The sequence below is a fragment of the Molothrus ater genome, chromosome 3, assembly GCF_012460135.2.
Source record: "Molothrus ater isolate BHLD 08-10-18 breed brown headed cowbird chromosome 3, BPBGC_Mater_1.1, whole genome shotgun sequence".
Taxonomy (NCBI): domain Eukaryota; kingdom Metazoa; phylum Chordata; class Aves; order Passeriformes; family Icteridae; genus Molothrus; species Molothrus ater.
This window is the reverse complement of record NC_050480.2, coordinates 35,126,716-35,147,575: the sequence shown is the minus strand read 5'-3', so window position 1 is coordinate 35,147,575 and position 20,860 is coordinate 35,126,716. Positions and strand designations below refer to the sequence as shown.

General features: G+C 40.4%; 1 protein-coding gene across 1 annotated transcript in view; it reads right to left on the bottom strand.

Moving 5' to 3' along the window:
- Positions 1-7,565: 7,565 nt before the first annotated feature.
- LOC118685388 (opsin-5-like) overlaps positions 7,566-20,860 on the bottom strand; it is a 28,141-nt gene continuing 14,846 nt past the window's right edge. Inside the window, 5 exon segments of the mRNA XM_036380892.1 lie at positions 7,566-8,006; positions 8,683-8,906; positions 11,842-11,946; positions 13,296-13,311; positions 13,313-13,396. Coding sequence (XP_036236785.1) covers positions 7,566-8,006; positions 8,683-8,906; positions 11,842-11,946; positions 13,296-13,311; positions 13,313-13,396 — 870 coding nt within the window.

Here is a 20,860-nt window from a genome sequence, read left to right as displayed (position 1 = left end):
TATACATGTCAAGGGGAGAAGACCCCAAAATCCAGGATGTCTTTGCAGGAGGAGTGCAGGGAGATTACTCTCAGTAATGGTTTTTTTGATTCATATACTAGATTCTTCCTGCTAGCAAGGTAAATGCTTAAAGGGCTCTTTGTACAAGACCATGTGAGAGTTAACCTTGTGGGAACTTCCCATGTTTTGCTATTCCATGGTGACACTCCATTTTCATAGCAGGTTGGGTGAGAAAAAGTATTTAGCAAAAATTGCCCTTATTAGGAAGTGTTTTGATGGTGTATTCACCCCTGCTAACTTTCTGATTATTGGCTGTGCTCCTCCCCATCTGTTGCCAAAGCATCTGCTGATAATGGGTTTTTATGGGATGTTCCAATAAAACAAGTTGAAAACATGAAGCTTGAAACATGGAATTTCTGTTAGACTGGGAATGGGGAACTGCAATGCTGCTTCTCCTCAGGTCATGGTGAATCAATAGAGAGATGAGTGGACACCACAAACCATTACAGAGAGCCAGTGAGTGGAGCATAAGCAGACAGGAGGTCTAAACTAACCTGAGAAAGACTCAAGTGTGCTGCAGCCCAGGAGTTAATAGAGTCTTCCTCTTATCTGCTCTAATGTCTGATGTCAAGCTTTTTGGCTCCCCTATCAGCATAACCTGTCTAGTTATCCTAGTGCTAGCCAGGTCTTTTCTCACAGCCCACTAGGAGTCACATTTTCCCAGACTTCCTGAGTCTATGTGCTTCACCTCTTGTAAAAGTTCAGAAGTCAAAATACTTAAGACTTCCTTGTGAAGAATGTGTACCATCTTTCAAAGAATAAGCTGTATCCACTTTCCAAAGTGGATGACTCCAATGATCTCCAGTGGAATGGTCTGGCAATAGCTGCTCCAAATTGTGGGCAGATATGGGTCTCATCTCTGTAGCTAATTTCAAATTCTTGAACAGATCATTTGCCTGGGATGATTTTTTCTGATAGGACACACAATAATGCTGATGTACTTGACTGCCTTTCAGCTAAGGAAGCTGAGGGCTGGATTATCAGGTAACATGGTATAGTTAAGATGAGCTAAAGCCCATTTTCTATTCTCTTTAAGTCCTTGTACAGGCTGCATGCTATTTCATGACTTGCTAGCTCGTTCTCAGAGAAGTTAGTGTTGTTCATTTCCCACAGCAGTTTACCAGTGGTGCAAAATATGCCCTGAGTTCTCCCAACTCACTGTATGAACATTAATGTGATATGAATCCATCAGAAACAGAAATTTATCTTTGGCACATGATAAGGCTTTGCCAGGTCACATCACAAAGAGATGCTCATGCTCTCACTTGTGCTGCCAGACATTATTCTTGATTTCACACTCTGTTTTGCAAACACTGTGGCAGATGTGACACGCAGAGGTGCCTTGTGCTCGGGCAGCTTGCAGTAACCTTGCGCTGGACACAGCAGAGGAGCCTCTGGCCACACATGCACCCTCCAGGACCATCCCAGCTTTGCTCTAGCAGTGGTTCTTTCCAGCAGCCAGGCTGGCTGGTGTACAGTGTCAAAGGCTACAGAAGGCTGTCAAATATCAGCCAGGGAGAGCATTTATTGCAGTGATTTTTAAGTCCTTCCACTCTCCTTTTACTAGGTTACATCCTATTACATAATTAAATGCTCTATGTTTGTTATATTTTTGTCTCATTCACTGAGTATCAAAGAAGATGATTATTGGCACAGACAGCTGGTAGTTCTTTTTTATTTTTATTATTCAGTGTGGCCCTGTTTTCTCTATTAGCAATGGGCTTATTACATTCCATTTAGTAATTTTCTTATTGATCTGTGTTCCTACTCTAGTACTATTGCACATTCTTTGAACCTTATTCTTGTGCTTCTCCTGTGCACGAAGACATTTTCAGTCTTGCTTCCCTTTTATGATGATACAGAAAGAATCCAACCCAGAAAAAAAAGTTCTTTAAGAAATATGTGTTAAATACATATGTGGGTATTCAAAGCTATAAAGAAAATCCTGGATCCTGATGACAAGCTTCTGCTCCGGTCCTGCAGCCAATGCAATTCACTCACCTCTTTCAATCTGAGTCTGGGTATATGAAGCTCTTTAAGAGTCTTCCAGGCACAAAGCTTCTTGCAGGATCTGTGGATATTTGTATCCACTAGTACCCTTACTCCATTCTTCTGGAGAAGACCATGTTTTCAGTTTTAGCCTGCTTCATCTGGAATCGCCTGGTTGCTATCTCCCAGGAAGCAGGAATATATGCTGGTCATGAGGACCTTAGAGGTTTTTTTCCCCAACTGCACAAGATTGTAGCTTTTCATATTCCTTCATCATCAGTGCAGGAAGGGATTAGGGAGTCTTTGCTGCAGATGGGTATTAGGCACTTCAGACCAAAACAAAACACACATCCAATTTACCCTGCAGGCACCTTCACTGGTCTGCAGAGTTGCTGAAGTGCTTGCAAAAATCCTCTGCATTTGTTGATTTACTGAGAAGGTTCGGACTCCATGCTCTCATCAATTTGAGAGGTAGGCAGAGGGACAAACACAGAATTGCAAGAAAACCTGGTTTCCCAGGCTGTTTTCAAAACAGAGCCAAGGCTGTGTTACCAACCCTTTTTGTTATTGCCTGAGGTGAAACTGTTCACCAGGGTAGCAGTAGAACATTGTTCTCATTGAACCCTGTCCTCAGGAAGGGGTTTTGTCTCTATCTGTCTCCTGTGAGGAAAGTGCTAAACCACAGGCCATGCTTGGATGGGCACACTCTGGATCTCTCTAATTGTGTCAGTCTGTCCAGCCAAGAATGAAGAACTTGTGGGGTGAAGACAGAGCCAGCAAGGGGATGCAAGCCTGAGTAGTTCACACTGTAATAAAATCACTGCCTTAAGGGGAGATGAAGGGTTTCTTGTTTTCTGGTCTCTGCTACAAGAGATACTTTTACATGAGTCATTAGATAAAAATGCATAACAGCACTGAGAACAGGGACTGGACTGGAGTAGGCTATCCCACTCTCTCCAACTACACACTCAAGTTATTCATGTTTGCATTAGGAATGTCAAAGCTATTAAGAAATGCTCTTATGTATTTCAATGTGCCAACATCCTGAAGGGTTTTCAGCTTGGCAAAAATGCTAGCAGGGGAAATGTGGGCCCAAGAGGTTTTCTTGGCATAAACAAACACAGGATTATCATAAATTTTTTTCCTCTCCCCAGTCCAGAAGAGGCTATTTTTAAATGTGGAAATTGAATAGAAGTAATCCTGAATTAACTTAATTGTTTGAACTCTGTAACCCCAGTGAAAGGGTTGTGTCAGTGACAGGGATGTTGGTAATCCACTTGCAAGGCCAGGTTATACATGTGAGTATTAATAACTGCACTTCATGATTAATAACTGCAGTGATTTTGGTATAATACTAATATGTTGATAATTATGAATACTATTGATAATAAGAAGTAATCAAGTAAGAGCTGATGAGATTTTGATACACATGAATTATGTGGCCATTAGGAACTCACCTGCTGAGTGTACTAATCAATAGCTAATCAAAACAGTTGGGAAATGGTTGGAAATTAATATGTAGAGTAGCTAAAGGCATAATTTAAAGGGTGACTTAAGGGCTTCAAGCATTTTTCAAGGTGACTTCATTATGCACATCATTTTTGCCAAGGTGTTTTAGCAATGTCAAAAAGGCTGCAATTACAGAAGTGGATAATGAACAGCTAGCAAGGAGATTTTGGGTGTGTTCCTTGCATCTGGGATAAAATCTCTGTCTCAGATCCTGCTGGAACAAGCCAGAAAATGCTGACAGCATCCTTCAAAAATGGTAGAATACTACCTTCTGCCAGATGGTGTTATTGTTTTGGTGTGCCATGCATGAAAACAATCCCAACAATTACAAAATCTCACAATAGAATCCAGGGCTGATCAAGAGAGACAGAAGAAGCCTAGAGACCAGAATTTCTATGCCAAAGGGAGAGAGATCTAAATGTTGTTCTCCTACCTCATGACAAGAGACCATTTGGACACTAGCAATAGACATGAGATCTCACTTGTGCAGGCTGGCACTAAGCCATTCAATACAAACCACATTAAAATAGGACCTCCCTGGTAAGACCATCTCAGATGGAGAGCATTCAAACCTGCAGATTTCCAGAGAAGCCTCCTTGCCACCAGAATACCAGTCAAGACAACAGACTTCTCACATCTCTGTTGCTAAAAATCACCAGCTGTAAAAGAAAATCTGAGGCTGTGAGGAGCAGCAAGGTTATGGGGAAAAGTTTTGACCCTGGGACTCTCTGTGTTGATTGTACTTCATTCTTGCTAAGTAAAAGTCATGAAACCCCACACCCTTTCCATCATACTTACTCCTTGCTGCCTGTCTCACGTCATTGAGCTCTTTTCTCCTTTCTGAGTGGCAGCACTGGCTCAACAGGGTGTGGATGCAGCAGCAGCAGGAGCCAGCCTTGTTTGGGCACATGAGGCACCAGAGACAAGGGGAGGAAATCCAGGACAGAGGAAGAGTGGTTTACAAATGGATTTGTGTTGATTCCCACACTTAAAATGCTGATATGCATTCCCTTACATGCACTCCAGTAATGGATTCTGGACCTTTTTTCTGCCTTTAGCCACTTGCTGGTGTTGTGGGTGCAGCTACAGGGCACTGATGCTTTAGGGGCTGGAAGCTTTTTCACGTGGTTAAGTTGACAAATGTGCTCCTGCTGTTGCTGAACCTGGAGCACAGGCTGGAGTCCGCTAAGACACTCTGTGAAACCTGTGAAACCAGCCGCTCTGATCTAGAGCTGTGCAATCCTGTGGTATCACCATGTATCCACAATGGACTGGAGCTTTTGGCCTTGCAGGAGAGAGGTCTTAGGCTGTCCAGGAAAGGCTTTTTCTCTGCTGTTTCTGGCTGTCTTTCAGCAGGTACACATCCTTTGACTCCTGGCCTCTTGCTCCCTTGCTGATTTGGTTTCCCCCCTTTCATATTCTTTCTCTGCTCCTATTCTGGCTTTTTTTGTACTCCCTCCTCTTTCCCCAGTCCAACTTCACCATATGTGCTCAATGGTGTATGAACTGTTAGAGATTTCAGCTGGAGTTTGGGGACAGTGGAGGAAATGGTCTCATGCTCTGCTCTTCCTCCTTCTTTCTTCCTCATCTGTCCGAGTCTGAATCCTGCAGATCAACAGCATTTTTGCAATTATCTCTAGGTATCTGTAAATTAGCAGAAACACAGATTACAAGCTAGGCTGGCACCTACAGACACAGAGAGCCTCTGGGCAGGTGTCTGGCATACCTGTGGCTGTGGGTGTTTCTGGGTATGCAACAGGGCTGCATGGCACTGCTGCCTCTCTGTGGAGCAAAACCCAAGCACTTTCAGCAGTGAGAAGTCTCAGTCCATCATGGTTACTAAAGTGGATTTTGTGCTACACTTAGAAGCTTTCGAAAGAGTGTGCTAGCTTTGGTTAGCCCAGCCTGGCTTTATCCAGCTGGTACAGGACTTTTCACTAAACAACTTCATCTATTTCTGCAGCTACAGCATGCACTCCTATCTGGAAGCAAAATATTTACTTATTTGCTTTTAATTATTTATGGTAATGAAATAGCATCCATATCTCAAATTTTTCCACGAAAATGAATACTCTTGTAGTTCAAATCTGTGGCCATGAAAGAAAGCACAGTTTCCCAGTGTTGCTTATATTGTTTATTTGTTTTTAACTTCAAAACACAGATGATTTTCTGAAAACAAATAGAGTAATGGAGGGAATGGAGTTCGGCTCTCTTAGTAACTTTCCCAAGAAACACATCTGGAAGAGCATATTTTTGCAAAACAACTACATTTCAGCACACCCAGACAGCAAGATTTCAAAAGTTTGTAAATAGCAGAGGTTAGCAAAGAGTGTTGCTGTTTTTTTCTTTTTTATTTTTTCCCTGTTTAAATTGCAAATGGCACTAAATGAACCCACAATTTCCATGGCTAACACAGAGACATTTTAAAAGAAGTCTTTGAGTATGCTGTTAATTTACAAGATGGGGAATTATGAAAACATACTGTCTCATTTTGATTCTGTAAAATAAACTTGGTGATATAACTGGATGGATATTGTAACATCTGGCAGTCTGGCAACTGATTTAGGCCTACAGTATAGCTGTTTAAATCATTATCCTTAATTGCTACTTAGTTGGGTTTAAAAAAAAGTCACTTTTTATCCATAGGCAGGTAACAACACTTTCTTTAGAAGCAAAAGTGGAGTGCTGGATTCTATTTTGTAAATAGCTCTGATGTTACACCTCATCAGTACTCTTAAAACCTAAGTCAGTTTTGGTTTCATTACCTGTACATCTCTTGGTCCACCTTCAGAGGAAGGTAAAAAACCAATCAGTTTGGAGACAGATCAGTAAAATCAAATTAGCTTTCCTGAATCAGAATACCACAGCCAGGCCGTGCTCACCAGGAAGGTCAGTGGGGGTGGAAATAATTCTGCAAACCAATGAGGAAAATGTGAAGCCACTGCTCAGACTACAGTGACTAGAAAATACCAGACTAGTATTTTCATTGTATTACAACTCCCAGCCCTTGCGTAGACACACACAGAGTCAGGCACAGGCCACCAGAGGATGGCCTATGAAGACAGGCAGAGAGCTGGGGCTCATTAGTCTGGAGAAGGCTTTGGGAAACCTCACAGCAGCCTTCCAGAACAAAAGGGGAGCCTACAAGAAAGACAGAGAGGGACTTTTTACAAGTGATAGGACAAGGGGGAAAGACTTTAAACTGGAAGACAGTAGGTTTAGATTAGATATTAGGAAGAAATTCTTCACTGAAATTCTTCACACTGCAACAGGTTGCCCAGGGAACTGTGGGTGCTCCATCCATGGAAACATTCAAGGCCAGGCTGGAGGGGGCTCTGAGCAACCTGGTCTAGTGGAAGGTGTCCCTGCCCATGCCCATGAATGAGATGATGTTTGAGGTTCCTTCCAACACAAAGTATTCTCTCATCCTATGATCAGACACACTCCCATGAGGTGCCTGTGGGGCCTGGGAGCCCTATGGTGGGCACACCTGGGTACCCTGCAGGGGGAAGAAGGCTTTTTCTGCCAGCTTGCAGCCTTTGGAGCTGTAGCAGCTCCACAGCAATCTCAGCAGGGCCAGTCTTCTCCTACAACCATGGCTGTGAAGTACGCAGAGTTAAAACAATCACCTATGTCTGTGACTGTTAAAGAGCAAAAGACATACTTGGAAATGTAGTCCAGAACTGATAAAATTTGGATAGGAAACTATTAGTTAATTTTGCTAGCTAATGCCTGTTCTCCTGAAGTCAGTCTTTCTTTTCCTGCATGCATGTGAAAATCAAATGTTTCTGGCACTGGGTGTGCTGCCCACATTTTAATGTTCTTTGGAGCATTTTGTACTTACATAGAAGGAAAATATCCCTTTACCATCTGATTTGCTTGAGTTGTACAGTCATCAGTGGTACAGCAAGAAACAGATGGAATGGGAATTAGCAAATTACTCAAGCACTGCTCTGTAGAGGGTCTTCCTGAACACAAAGTGTGTATGTATTAAGCAGCCACAAAACTTACAATCTATCACATTCAATATTGGGGTTATTGGATGGTGTATCAAAAATACCAAAATACACTTCCCTGTTTGCTGGAGGCGGGGTGTTGGTTGGGCTTCCCACCCCGGAATCAGGGCTTGGTGCAGGGTGCATTTCTGGTGCATACTTCTCTTCTTTTTGAGAAGGCTGTGGCTGCTTTGGTTTGAGGTTTTTGAAACGTTTGAGCTTTACAGGGTCCTTGGCTTCCTTGGCACAATGGAACAAGATGAAAATGTCCCTTCGAAATTTGGAGCTCATTCCAAAGTAGATAATGGGGTTGTAGAAGCTGGCAGACTTAGCAAACAAACTGGCAAGGATGCTAGTGAGGTTGGGTACAGGGTGACCATAGGCAGACCATATAGAGATGACAGCATATGGTGACCAGGCAATAATGAAGGCTGTGCAAATGACAATAGAAACCTAAAAGACAAAAGAAGAGTAATGTTAAATCTGTTTTGGAAGACTACATCAGGGGAGCAAAACACTGAGAATAATAACTTGAACACTTGGCTGGAAGGGAAAGGTCTGGATTGCCCTGAAGTTATGGCTTATAGGAGAATATAGACAAGCAAATGGTTTGCTTTGATGAAGCCAGGAAGACCTAGGGGCTACATATTGAATTTTGTTATGGTGGTGTGGTTGAGAAATGCCTCATCTAACAGAATGAAAATAGCTGCATTCCCATACGTTTATATGAATACAGAGGGTTTCAGGTAGACTTAACTAAACAGTGAGTAAACTGAAATCTGCACTCTAAACTGCACTCTAAATTCTGAGTATGCTCAGGAGTAGTGTAACTTCTGAAACAAAAGAGCATACGCCAAACCCTATTTTTGGGGTTTGTGCTGTAAAACCAGCTCCAATTATATTTAGATTATTTTTCAAATGTGATGTAGCACCAATATTAGCCAACTGATGAAGTAGAAATTTTAAACAAACTTCATATTCTTCACTGACTTCAGACTCTGTCATTAGAGTTATAATGAAATGAAATGCAATTGATTGGTTTTGTTCTCTTCTGTTCTAGTTGAGGTCAATTTTTGGAAAGACAGATTTACTTGAGATGAATCCTCCCTGATATGAAACACAAACTCACCCTGGTGACATCCCGCTCTATTCTCCTCTGTCTGTCTGTGGGATCACCCAGTCCTGTCAATGCATGGCTTAGTTTGACTGTGTTGATGATGGACACATATGAGAAGACCATGACTGAGACAGGCAGGAAAAAACAGCAGATAAAAATGGAGACGATGTAGGATTTGTAGATTGTAGAGAAGTTGGCTTTTGCCCAGTCTATCTCACATGTGCCATACATGCGATCTGGAAAGCAAGAATAAGTTGGTTAGCATTTTTAGAATATTGATCTGCTTTTGAGCAATTAGTTTATTAGTTTAAATGCTGTATTTTCTTCTGTTAAGCACTGCAGAATGGAATTTTCTGATTTAATGAGACATGACATTACTTCCTACATAAACAATTTTTCAAGACCATTTAGACTGTAACAAATTTTAATGAGTATTTTCATTCTGTCGAGTTTGTATTGCCAGTGTAAATCCATAATGCACAAACTGTTGTTTCAGGATAGGAAATTGTGACACTTTATTAAAAAAAAAGGTTTTATATCCTTGACTGATATGTACTCTTATTTGTCATAATAGTCTACATAGTAACTTCCTAAGATGAGCTCTGTAACAGCATAACAAGAAATTCCATAGACAATATGCCAAAAGTAAAAAGTCACTACTTAGATAACTAAGCAGGAAATAAAAAATATTGAGGCCTCTTGAGGTAATGGAACTTCTACTGCAGTGAGAGCCATGAGACTAAATTGATACAGCTAATGATAAAGATTATGATAAGACAAAACATATAAATACTTAGAAAGATATGGGACCTTTTGAAAAATGGGAAACACACAGTCCTGAAACACAGAGATGCAGACTTTTAAAATGAAGTGAGGCAGATTGCAGGGTCTACCACTAGTGAGACAGGAGCTGACCAGGGGCTTAAGAAAAAGGCAGCGGGAATAATGTGCAGTCTCTGGCTCGAACACTTTTATGAATTACAGTTGACTTCTTTAGGTCTCCTGATGTATTTGCAAAGATGTCCTCATATAAAACTTGAATTCTATAACCTTGGAGGTTTTTCTATAGATTGTGAATTGCGTATTTTTGTTTTTAAGTGGAAAAAGCTGTGGTTTCTTTTTCTGACAGCTATGGCAACAAATCGAATTACAAATAAATAAAGCATGAATCAAAATTAGGAAAGTCAAGTATTAACAGGTCCCAGAGATACAATACAGGTGAAGACTACATGATTTAGCAGCAGATCTCTCCCTAATATCCAGTGGTAATTTTGAAGGAAAAAAAAAATCCCTTAATTCCTCACAGGTGAGAGGAGATTTAAACAGGAGGAATTAAATGAACAAAAGGTTAAAATCTCTTTCATGATTCTCATCAAAAAGAGCTCAGTATTTTTATCATCAAAAGCTCTAGATGTTGCTGTCTGAATGTGTTCTGTAATAGAAATAGATTTTTCTCTCCTTTGCCTTTTTTGTCAGTAGACCTCAAAAATATAGCCATAAAAAATTCAAAAAATATAGCCATAAAATCTGGCTTAATTCTAGGTTTCTGCTTTTGATAACTTTTGCCTGAAAAATGAAACCAGCCTTCAGATGACAGGAAAAGAAAATCCGGCAGATTTCCCGCAAGTCAGAATTCAGAGCTATGTTTTCTCCCTTTGCAGGGAGAAAAACAAGTGGCTTTCCCAAAAACTGGTGGGGTCCTGGGGGCCCCTAAAGATACTGTGTAGTAGTGAAAGGCCTGAGGCAGCTAGCTGTAACCTGCTGTGCTCTGCTGGTGCCTGCTGCTGCACTTGCTGCTGCTGGGCTCCCACATCTCTGTGGGTGCCCTCACTGGAGGTGTGTTTAGAGACAGCCCAGGAACCCAAAATTGCTGTGAGTCTCAGTAGGGGAAAGCACTCCTAGAAGCAGTCTTGAAAACCACTGCCAAGGAATTGAATTCAAACAGGGTCCATGGAGGCACTTGAATGTCCTGACAAAGTAGTGTTGCCCAAAAAGTCCCTGGCTCCAGTTTAAGGTCAAAACCAGACATCAGAAGTCCCCCTATAAATGAAGAGCTGGTGGATTAATGTAAAAAGAACACAGATCAACAGAAGATACACAGAAAATTACCAGTCAAAACCAACCAAGTTTATGACAGTCCAGAGTGCAAAAATATGACATAAAATTCACACAGTCTAATAAACAGTTTGAATTTGTCTCAAACCAAAGGTTGTTGAGCCAAATATCTTGGGAGTACTATGGTTTGTGAAGGATAGAACATTTAACCAACCATAGGAATGGCTACTTTTCTCACACCGATACTTCAAGGGTCCAGAGATATCTCAAAGCTTACACACTTAGTAAATAAGAGAACATATGCACATAGCTGCTTCAGTAAGTCTCCAACAAATTGGCTTTTGCCCATTCTCAAAGAATGCAGAGGCCTACAGAATCCAGAGGGGTAATTGCTGGACAATGCCAGTCACATGATTTCAGTTGTTGGGACTTCTGTATCATTACCACTTGTTCCTAGATATTTGGTTTGTCGAATTCTTACAGGCTTAAATTGAGGCAATTTCACCATCTTCCCCCTTGAAGAAATTTTCTGGTCAGTCACATGCCTTAGCCACTGAATTTCTTCAGTGTACACCACACAACTTTTTTCCTTTTTTTCTTTACCCTCCTTTTTTGATGTGGCCTTATCTTGCACCCTAATTCTTTCTTGGACTCACAAACTTTCCAACACCTTTGAGTTCCTTTGCCATGTAAGTTTTCATATTTTCAACAAATTGCTTTGCCAGTTCTTTCTGGCTTGTCTTATTATAGTTTCAAGTTTAACTTGCTGGAACTTGTGTTCTTTGCTAGTTTCCTAAACTTGACAGTTTTTGAAGGTTGTCTTTTGATAGTTTTCTTTATCTCGCTGCTTAACCATGCCAAGTATTTCTGGCCTCTCTTTTTCCATAGGCAATATGCACTTGGTCCAAGTCTTTCCTGTGATATCTTCAAAAAAAATCTCTTTATAGCTGATACCAAAGCAGGCAACGCTCTGCGCCTACGTCATGCACAATGAATGATTTCCTCAGTTCCACTGATAATCAGTCTGGTTTGTCACAAACAGCAAGAAAGAAAGGTAAGTTTATCTTTGTTAAGTGGAGAGGCGCCAGGTAAGTGCAACTGAGAGATACCTGTTACCTGTATAACTGCCCCAGCCAAGCAATGGAGCTGCAGACCAGAAGAAAGCGGCCACCCAAATGAGAACCAGAGCCACCGACATGCTGCTGTTGCTGATGCAGTGACCTGCAATGGCATGCCTGGGTCAGAAAATAGTACTTGGAAAGGCAAACATATCTCTGAAATCCAAATGCACTCCTATACCACCAGCTAATAAGTAAAACAGCTATTTTAAAAATTAAGGTAGAAAAATGTATATTCACAAGAAAAGCTTGATTTTGAAAGCATCTATCAGTCTTGTGTTCCCACTGAAGAGTGGAAATGCATGTTTTTTAAGCAGGAGACAATGAGTTTGTTGAGTGCTGTGGAATTAGTGAATTTTGTGTTAGACTTATGCTTTGTAATTTTGTAAAATGCAGGATACAGTTGTATTTTACATAGAAATTAACAAGATAAATCTAAATTCAGGGGATTGTCTTACTGGCATTAAGGTTTTTCCCTGTTAAAAAGGAGAAAACAGTCCAGCCTGTATTCACTATTTGATACAAAAGATTCAATCTGTCCTGCTGTTGCCATACACTGTGGTTATTTTTTGATTTATGTGGGAAATATTTATGCATCCACCAATTTCTGTTCCTCAACATTTCTGTAACATTATACTGGGTACTTGCTCAAACTGAGATTCAAACATAAATTATGCACAGCATCAGATGGATATGTGGTAGAGCTTCACAAAAGAGATCTGTGGGTTTTAAATATGACTTCTTAACAGGCAATGAATAGAAGATGTAGGATTACATCACAGCAAAACTCTATCACCTCCAGCAGCAGTTCATGCTGAAAGTTAACTTCAACAAGTCTGTCATTGCACCCAAGTGCAGAAGAACTTTCTGTGGAAAAAAATACCTCCCTGCAGAAGTTCTTATCACAGCAAATGCTCCTTGTGCTAGTAAAGAGAAAAACTCATCTGATGCAGCCCATGTACTTGCATATGTTTTCCCTGCAGACATTGATAGGTTCCTCTCCGAAAGATGGTGCAAGCCACTTGCAACAAAGGCATGAAAATTGATCTGATCCCTGACCGGAAACTTCTCAAACTCCATCTCACAGAAGAGCGAATATTTTTCAGTGAGATCCAGACCAGGATGTATAACTTAGGAGCTTGTATAACTTATAATTTGAGTTACATTTTGAGGAATACAGAGGGTCAGCAGTACCTGTGGTATCTTTGGCACAAGGATGAATTTACCCATAGTGACCCAAGTGCACTTGTAATAATTTGGGTCTTACTGGAATTACCCTGAAGGATTCTATGAGAACATGTTTGTAATGTAAATGACTGTATTATGTCCTGGTTTTCAATGTATTTAATTTATATTTAGTATAGCCTGCCTGACTGATAATAGCGACTGAGAGAAGTACAGATTTGCACCAGGTTCAGTGAGGGCAGAACTGGACTTGCCTTTATTCCTTACCTCTCTCAGGATGGCAAGCCCTTGATATAGCGTGTCACACTGATCACTGTAAGGGTATTAATGCTAGCCAGGCCAAAGAGAAGCGTCAGAAAGCCATCAACCTGAAAAACAAAGCAGTACAGGATGTTCTGTTACTGCAGAGAGTTGAGGGGGAAAAGAACCTCAGGAATTTCTCCTGTCATTTTCATGTTAATGAACTTGAAAGTTTTTCCAGAAACCCAACTAGCAAGGAAATGCAAAATGTCAGGTGCAGTTATCTTCTATAGGATCAGTGAGCAAGCAAATGTTCAAAAATTATATAAGTGCTCTGTCATGTACATACAATAAGCAAGCAAGAACACCCTTACATCTATGCTTCCCTTAAATGACTTGTTAAATGAAGGAGAAAAACTTTGAACTGGAAAGAAGAAAAGCCCTGAACATGCAAAAATGCCATGGATGCAGTTGCCCTGCTTATACAGAACAAACATGCAAACTGATCCTAAGAAATTTAGGCCAAATATGGAAAAACTAGGAGGTGAACGGCTGGGCTGAGTGAGAAAATATTTTTTTTTCTTTTTTTTAATAGACCCCAAAACCTAAATAGATGCAGTAGATTGAGTCTTAATGTCTGGTGTTGCTCTGTGCCTGCTATTTCTGAAGCCCTGATCCTCATCCCCTGGCTGTGACGCAGGCAGAGCTGTGCAGCTCTGTGGCTCCTGCTGACATCAGTGCCTCAGCCACGTCCCAGGATGGCCACAGCTCTGTGAGCTTTATAACCAGGTATAACCAGGAAGTTCTGTCGGCTGCAGGGGACACGGATGCAGCCATCTGCTAGGGAGCACTCTGTGGCTGGGAAATGATCCAGGCAAAATGCTGACAGCCAGTCCCTTAGTTTTTTGGAATCTTGCAACCATATATTAAACTGTCCAGAGCAGAGGAGCTCTTGGAGGTGCCAGTTTTACACCTAGTGAAGCAAGAATATTAAGCGTCTCTGGACAGTAATTTGGCGTTAAAATACTGAAATTTTTGGCAGAAAGGCACATCATTATTCTACAGGAACAAACTCTGTCTTTGTATGAATGGGCACAACTCCTGTGGAATTCAGTTTATCCCTGCACTGAATCTGGGGCTTTAATCCAGGCTTAAATCTAAGACCCTGGCAGATTGTATAAATTAAATTTGGTGAAGGGTTAGAAAAAGGACAGCTTCATCATTTCTTTCACTGGTGCTTTTTCTTACTACCACTGTCCTCATATTGACTCTAAATACTTCTTATTGCCATCTTTTACAGACCCACCACATTTTAAACACATGCAAGGCTTGCTACTACAACAATCTACACTCACCTGTGCTCTGATTACAGTCATCTCATGCTTGGTGTAGGAATGCAACCGTGTTTAGAACAGACTTCCTTGGATGTCTCAGCTACTTGCTAGAAGCTGCACTTGGCTGAATTTGGCCTGCTGTGTGCTGTGGATGTTGGTGAAATACCTGGATATGTAAATGTGCTCTGCATTTCATTATCCTTACTGGTGCCAACAGCTGCCACATCTCCATTTGCTCTAACAATGCTTCATAGATGCAGAAAACACAATGACCATAATCTTAAGGAATTGCACTAGTTATTAGATTAGAAAGGAAGGAGTATTTCAACAAGGATGCAAATAAACACTTTGAAATTTAGCCTAAAGAGCTATGAGATTGAGTACTAAAAGAGCAGAACAGGCTTCTCACTGTGTATCACAGGCCTATGTTAAAAGCAGGGGAGTTTTTCTGAAATAGATCTGTTTGTTTTATCACTGGCAGATGTGACCATTTTTCTCCTACCCTCCTTTCCTGATGTTGGACCAAAGAGAGACAATTCTATCAAGTGATCAGTTCAAACAGCCTTTGAGAACACCTACAAGGGAGGAAGGTCGGTCTAAAAATACACTCTTGGCCTTTAAGATGCTGTCACCATAAGAAAGAAAAGCCTGAATGTATTCTTTGGAGTGGTGCCTTGCTAAAAAAATGTGGTTTTATCTAAATCAACAGAGTTCAAAGGATTGAGCCACTGTCAATACCAGATCTTGTTTGCATACTATTTCATACCAACAATTCATCAGACCTTCTGCAGGTGTGGGGGCTACCACCAGAGATGTTACCAGGGCCAAATGGCTTGTAAGTGGCTAAGTGGCAGCCAGGGCAGCTGTCACTGCCTCCTTGCTGGCCACAGGCTCAGTGGCTTGGGAACAGTGACAGTGGGAAACATTATGAAGCAGAGGGAGCTCTGGATGAAATGAATAAAGGAGGTAAATGGTGGCTCTCAAACTGCAGAACAGCCCATACAGGAGCCACAGCATCTGGAACACTTAACCATGAGAGACCATCCAACAGGGTGCTTTGGGAGCATGATGCTCAGACCACTCTTGTCCCAAACTTTTATTGGCAGCAAGTGGCTTTTGAGCCCTACTATGCATAAACCATTTCCCAGCAAGTTTGTCAATGCTGCAACCCTTTTATATCATTGTCACTTAGACATATGTCCTCAGAAGAAAACAAGGGATCTTCCTCTAGATATAGCCAATTTACTTCAAGCTTACACCTACTAGATTTGGAAGAAAGATCTCTACTTTTTCTGCTACTTTTTCTGCTCTTGAACAGACAGCACTGACTGTAGGTAGCAAGGCAACTGCTAGGCACCCAAGTAGATAATAACAGAAAAACTGCTTTAACATAGTCCCAATTTCTATAGACAGAGATTAATAGCAGCATGTTACAAAAATATGTGATAATTTCAGTTTTCTGCATCTTTAAAGATATATGGAATGACAGCCAAGGAAATACTAGAATAGTAAATAACATTTCATTACTTTGGAAGATTGATGCTCTTCCCATTACACAGTTCTGGTTTTCCTTTTATTCTACCCCCCAGCCAGCTCCTTCCTTCCATAGTCATAATACTTCTTCCATTTCTGTTTAATGCAATTTTTTCCTTCCTATTATTAATTATGATCAAATAGCAGCAGTGTTAACAGGCAGTAATGAATTCTGACATAAACACAAAGTTGATTGCACAGTAATTTTAATACACCAGCTTTCCCTTTTACCCATTAAGAAGCAGAAGTAGATTAGCAATTTTAAAAGCTTTCTCTCAGTGCCCTACCAGCATTACTCCCTTGGCTATATAGATATGCATGGAAGGTACTCATTATCTTTATGCTGCCTGGAAGCTAAGACACAACTGAGGAAAAAATTGTGTTTTTTTTCTGCTTTGCACTTGTGCCTGATTTTAAATCTCACTAATGCTCTTGGAGCACTATTTACAACCCGCAATACATAGAGCTCCTACTGCATGCAAATTCATTTGCTTCAACACAGAGAGAGTTAGGAATCCCCAGTGCACTATGAAATTTTTAGCTGTGAGCATGGCTGTGCCTCACTTTTGCTACCTTTAATACTTATGAATCCCTACTGATTCATAAGGCTTGTCTTCATTTCAATTACAGTAAAATATAACCTATTGTTCATAATATTGGATTAATCAAGGTTTAATTGCACAAAAGCAGATTGCCAAAATAGCTATTACTTTTCACTTTGGGCCAAAACATTGATCTCACCAGCCACAAAGGCTGCCTCGCTCCCTCCTCTGGCCAATTGGTAAATGTGTTGCAATTTCCCAAAGTCCATTTGTTTCCCTTCAGAACCATGGCATCCTTATTTTTCTTCTATTGAAAATGAGATAATGAATATGTAAAGAAAAGCATAAACTTCAAACAGGGATTATTTGCCCCCAGCATATAATTAAACTTGCCACAATAAGCTCTCTCAGAATAACTATTTTTTTTAATACAAATCAGATTATTCTGAGTAATTAGGTAATGGCAATAAACCTCATTCAACATCAATAAATGAAAAAGCACTTAAATCAATCTTCAAGAAACATATTTGTAAAAGCAATTGTAGAGACCTTGGAATAGATATTTTAAAATTAAAGACTTAATTTTAAATTTAACAATTTCTTAAAGTTTGAAGTAAATGCAAAAATATTCCACTTGAGTCTGATGACAAAGTAATTCTCCCATCTCTCAAATATACTGTGATGTGTCAACTGGACTACACTAACTCTTAAGTCACAGAGGTCTAGAAGGACTACTGAGTTCAAGAATCAAAATTAGTCTTCACAAAAGACTACTTAAAACCCACAATGCATAGTGTTTCTAAAGCACTCAGATAGTTTCTTTGAGATTTTCTACAATACAGGAGGTGAAGGAGACTTACCATTTACTACAGTTCCCACATCTTTTGCTCATGAGACATTGTTCTGGTATGTTTTTATCCTGCCTTTTAAAATGTCTCAGTAGGCTTCAGGGGTAGCTATGCTTAGAGGTGATGGCATCAACCCAAGTCATTGGAGAGCTCTGACAGAAATGCCCCTCCATGTATAAGTAAACAATGAGAATTTATATGCTACAGGATTAGAGAGTTTAAACCATTAAGTGAGACCATCAAACATTCATTATTTTGTACTCATAAAGTGATTAAATTTTTCTGTGGCTGGCATATATTCTAAAGACAGAAAAATATGAATGCAGTATTTAGGCGATACTATTATGTGTCCAGATATGTAATTATGCTAATTATACTATATAGTTAATGTATGTTCAGTGCCACTATTACAATGTGCAGGTTACATTTTGGCTTTAGTGAAGCCAGTTTCATCTACCAGGTTAATCAATTGAGGTTCAAGGTGGGGGAGCTCACTTTGGGCTGACCTTTAGCTACTGTAGTTGCAGCTTCTCAGGCCACAATTTCTACTCCTGCCCCTATCAAGGAGCACATCTATGAATGCAACAACACCACCACTTGCAGGGATGTCCTTCAGGGCACAGCATTCAATGAACAGATAGAAATTGATTGCAGAATTTCCTTACACAGCCTCATCAGATAATAATCTTACTTCAGATACTCCATCTCCAAATGCTTGGGAACACACCTGCTTTCTAGCTCTGGGTAGATGTTGTGGAATCATAGCAGATTTATGCCTCTCGTGTCCCCCCGTGAAGAGTAAACGGGGAGCATGTAGTTCATACCACCAGATGATCCAGACACAATGGAAAGATTCCCATCTTCAGGTTAAATGCTGAATTGCCATTGTCTTTCTGTGAATTAGTGTAAAGGGAAATTAAGAAGCACTAGATAGGAAAATCTAGCATTGCCCTTTGGGAACATGTGTGCTACACTGTAAAATTCTTTTCAGTGGGCCTGAGCCAAAACTCCTCTCCACTGTAGTGATGTTAATTCAGAGTCTACTTGTTTATTGTCAGCATCACCATTAATACAAACAAACAAATACACAGATAAAAGAAGTGTCACCTATCTCATCTTTACATTACCATAGAAGACAAGGCTTAGTTTTGTGGACTGTAGATAACTGAAATCCATGCACATCAGATTAAAATCACTTTCTTTTTTTTCAAAGTATTTTCCATTTCAGAATATCATGTTAAATGTTTCTTGACGTTTACACACCTCAAGGGAATCAGAGGTACCAACGTTCACGGACTTTGCCAGGACAGCCCAGAGACTACAAGTGACCCTTCACATTCCCCAAAGTACAATCCTCTGTGCTGCTTCCCAACAAGAAGGAATCTGCTTATGTAGCCACCCTCAGGTTTATACAAGGACATCTCTGACTCTTGGCTGAATGCCTAGAATTGAACTTGCTCTTCTGCTCAGGAAGGTCCTGGGCAAAAGGCAGGGCAGGTTAGTGATGGTACCAGCTCAGCCTTAAGTGACCAAGACAGGAATATGTTATTTTCCTGAAAACGTGAAAAAGCTGCATGGCTACTAGCAGATCTCCTCTTAGGTTAATATTCTTGTCCCCTATGGATCCTGTACCAAAATAACAGGAGAGTCACAAGCATTTTCAAGGAGTCCTAGTAGACCAGGGAAAGCACAGAAGAAGTATAAAAGATAGTTTATTCTTGGCCTTAAAGAGAGTTCTGGAAACCCACCAGATGCAACAACATCATCCCTTTCTGCAGGGACAGTGGTATGGAAGTCCTGGATGTCCTGTCATATATAGCCCATTGCAAGCAGCAGTCATCTTGTCATCAGATCTAGTTCAGGACCCGATTTACTTCCTAAGTAATATCAGTGTACTGACTTAATGGAATAAATTTTTGTGATAGAGAAGATGAGTACATGTGAGATAGAGCTATAAAAGTATTTACAAATTCTATCAGAGTGATATTTTAATTTCAGATGAAATTTTGCTTAAAAGCCAGTGAGAGGATGTGGCACACAGAGAACAGTCAGAAGAATATTATTTGTTGCCCTACGTTGAGAAGATCTTGAATGATGAAGGAGTGATGGACAGCATTTTTTGAAAGAAAACATTTAGTATCTTAGACATCAGCACAGAAGGATGTGGAAGGCTACTATTTTCCACAAAGAGAAGTAAGAAAAGGGTATTTCAAAGCCCTCTGGGAGGAAAAGCAAGCACAGAAATCAAAGCTTAGGCTTTGTAAATTCCTGGTTCTGTAGGATCACTCTCAGGCAACGAATGCCCAATCCAGACAGCAGAGTGGGGTTTGACTCAGTGCTTGGGTGTCACAGCAGGGGCTACGTCAGACTTGTTAAAGAAGGAAACAGATAGTTTGGGCATTCATAAATCTTCACTACCGAATATATAACTTATCTAATTAGTTGCAATTGACTGCAGAAATACTCATTTAGAGGAAAATGAAGGAGAATTCATGACTAATGAAAACTGGCGGAACTTCCCTGAAGTCACATTAGTTACACTGAAATGATCTTCTATGTTGCTAATGATTCTGTTTGTGCAAAGGCAGTCTTTCCCCCCTTCCCTGCAGATGAAGTATTTTTCTCATTAAAATTCAGCTCACAGATGTCTACATGAGTTGCCTTTACCTCTTTGACTGCAATGTGTACACTCTTTAGATTATATGAAGGCAGATCAGAAATAAAGAAATAGGGAAGACTCTGCAACTTTATGTTTCAGTATCCAAATCTCAGGTAGGCAAGGAAACAAGAATGAGGATAGATTCCAGTGCTCTAAATTGAGATATAAATTTGTTTCAGAAAAAGTGAAGGAAAAAAATTAATGGATGATGGAGCAATGTGAATGGGGAGTTAAGCTGGAACAAGCCTGACAAACAATGGGTACAGACATTTGGCAGTAGTGGCTGTCTATCCTCAGTAATCTCCCCAGCAGCTCTACTGGGTAGGCAGTAAAAAGAAAACTTGTGAGGTTGAATTTTGGCCCTTCCCATCTGACATTGCTTTTATTACTGGACTTCACAGGGACTGTGGAGCTACCACTGGTGTCTCATCTCCCCAGAATGTGAGGGAGTACCACTCCACACAAAGTAATACTTTCTTGGTATATATAAAACACATAAAATCACTAACCAAGTCAAAAGAGTCAATGGTCTAGCTACATAAACAATTGGTTGGTTTGATGAGTTATATTAAATGGACAGAAATCAGTGTTCTCCAAATTTACTCTGTTTATAGAAACATAAATGCCTTTAGAGTTTTTGATTTAGCAGACAATTAACAGAAGATTTTGTTAAAAG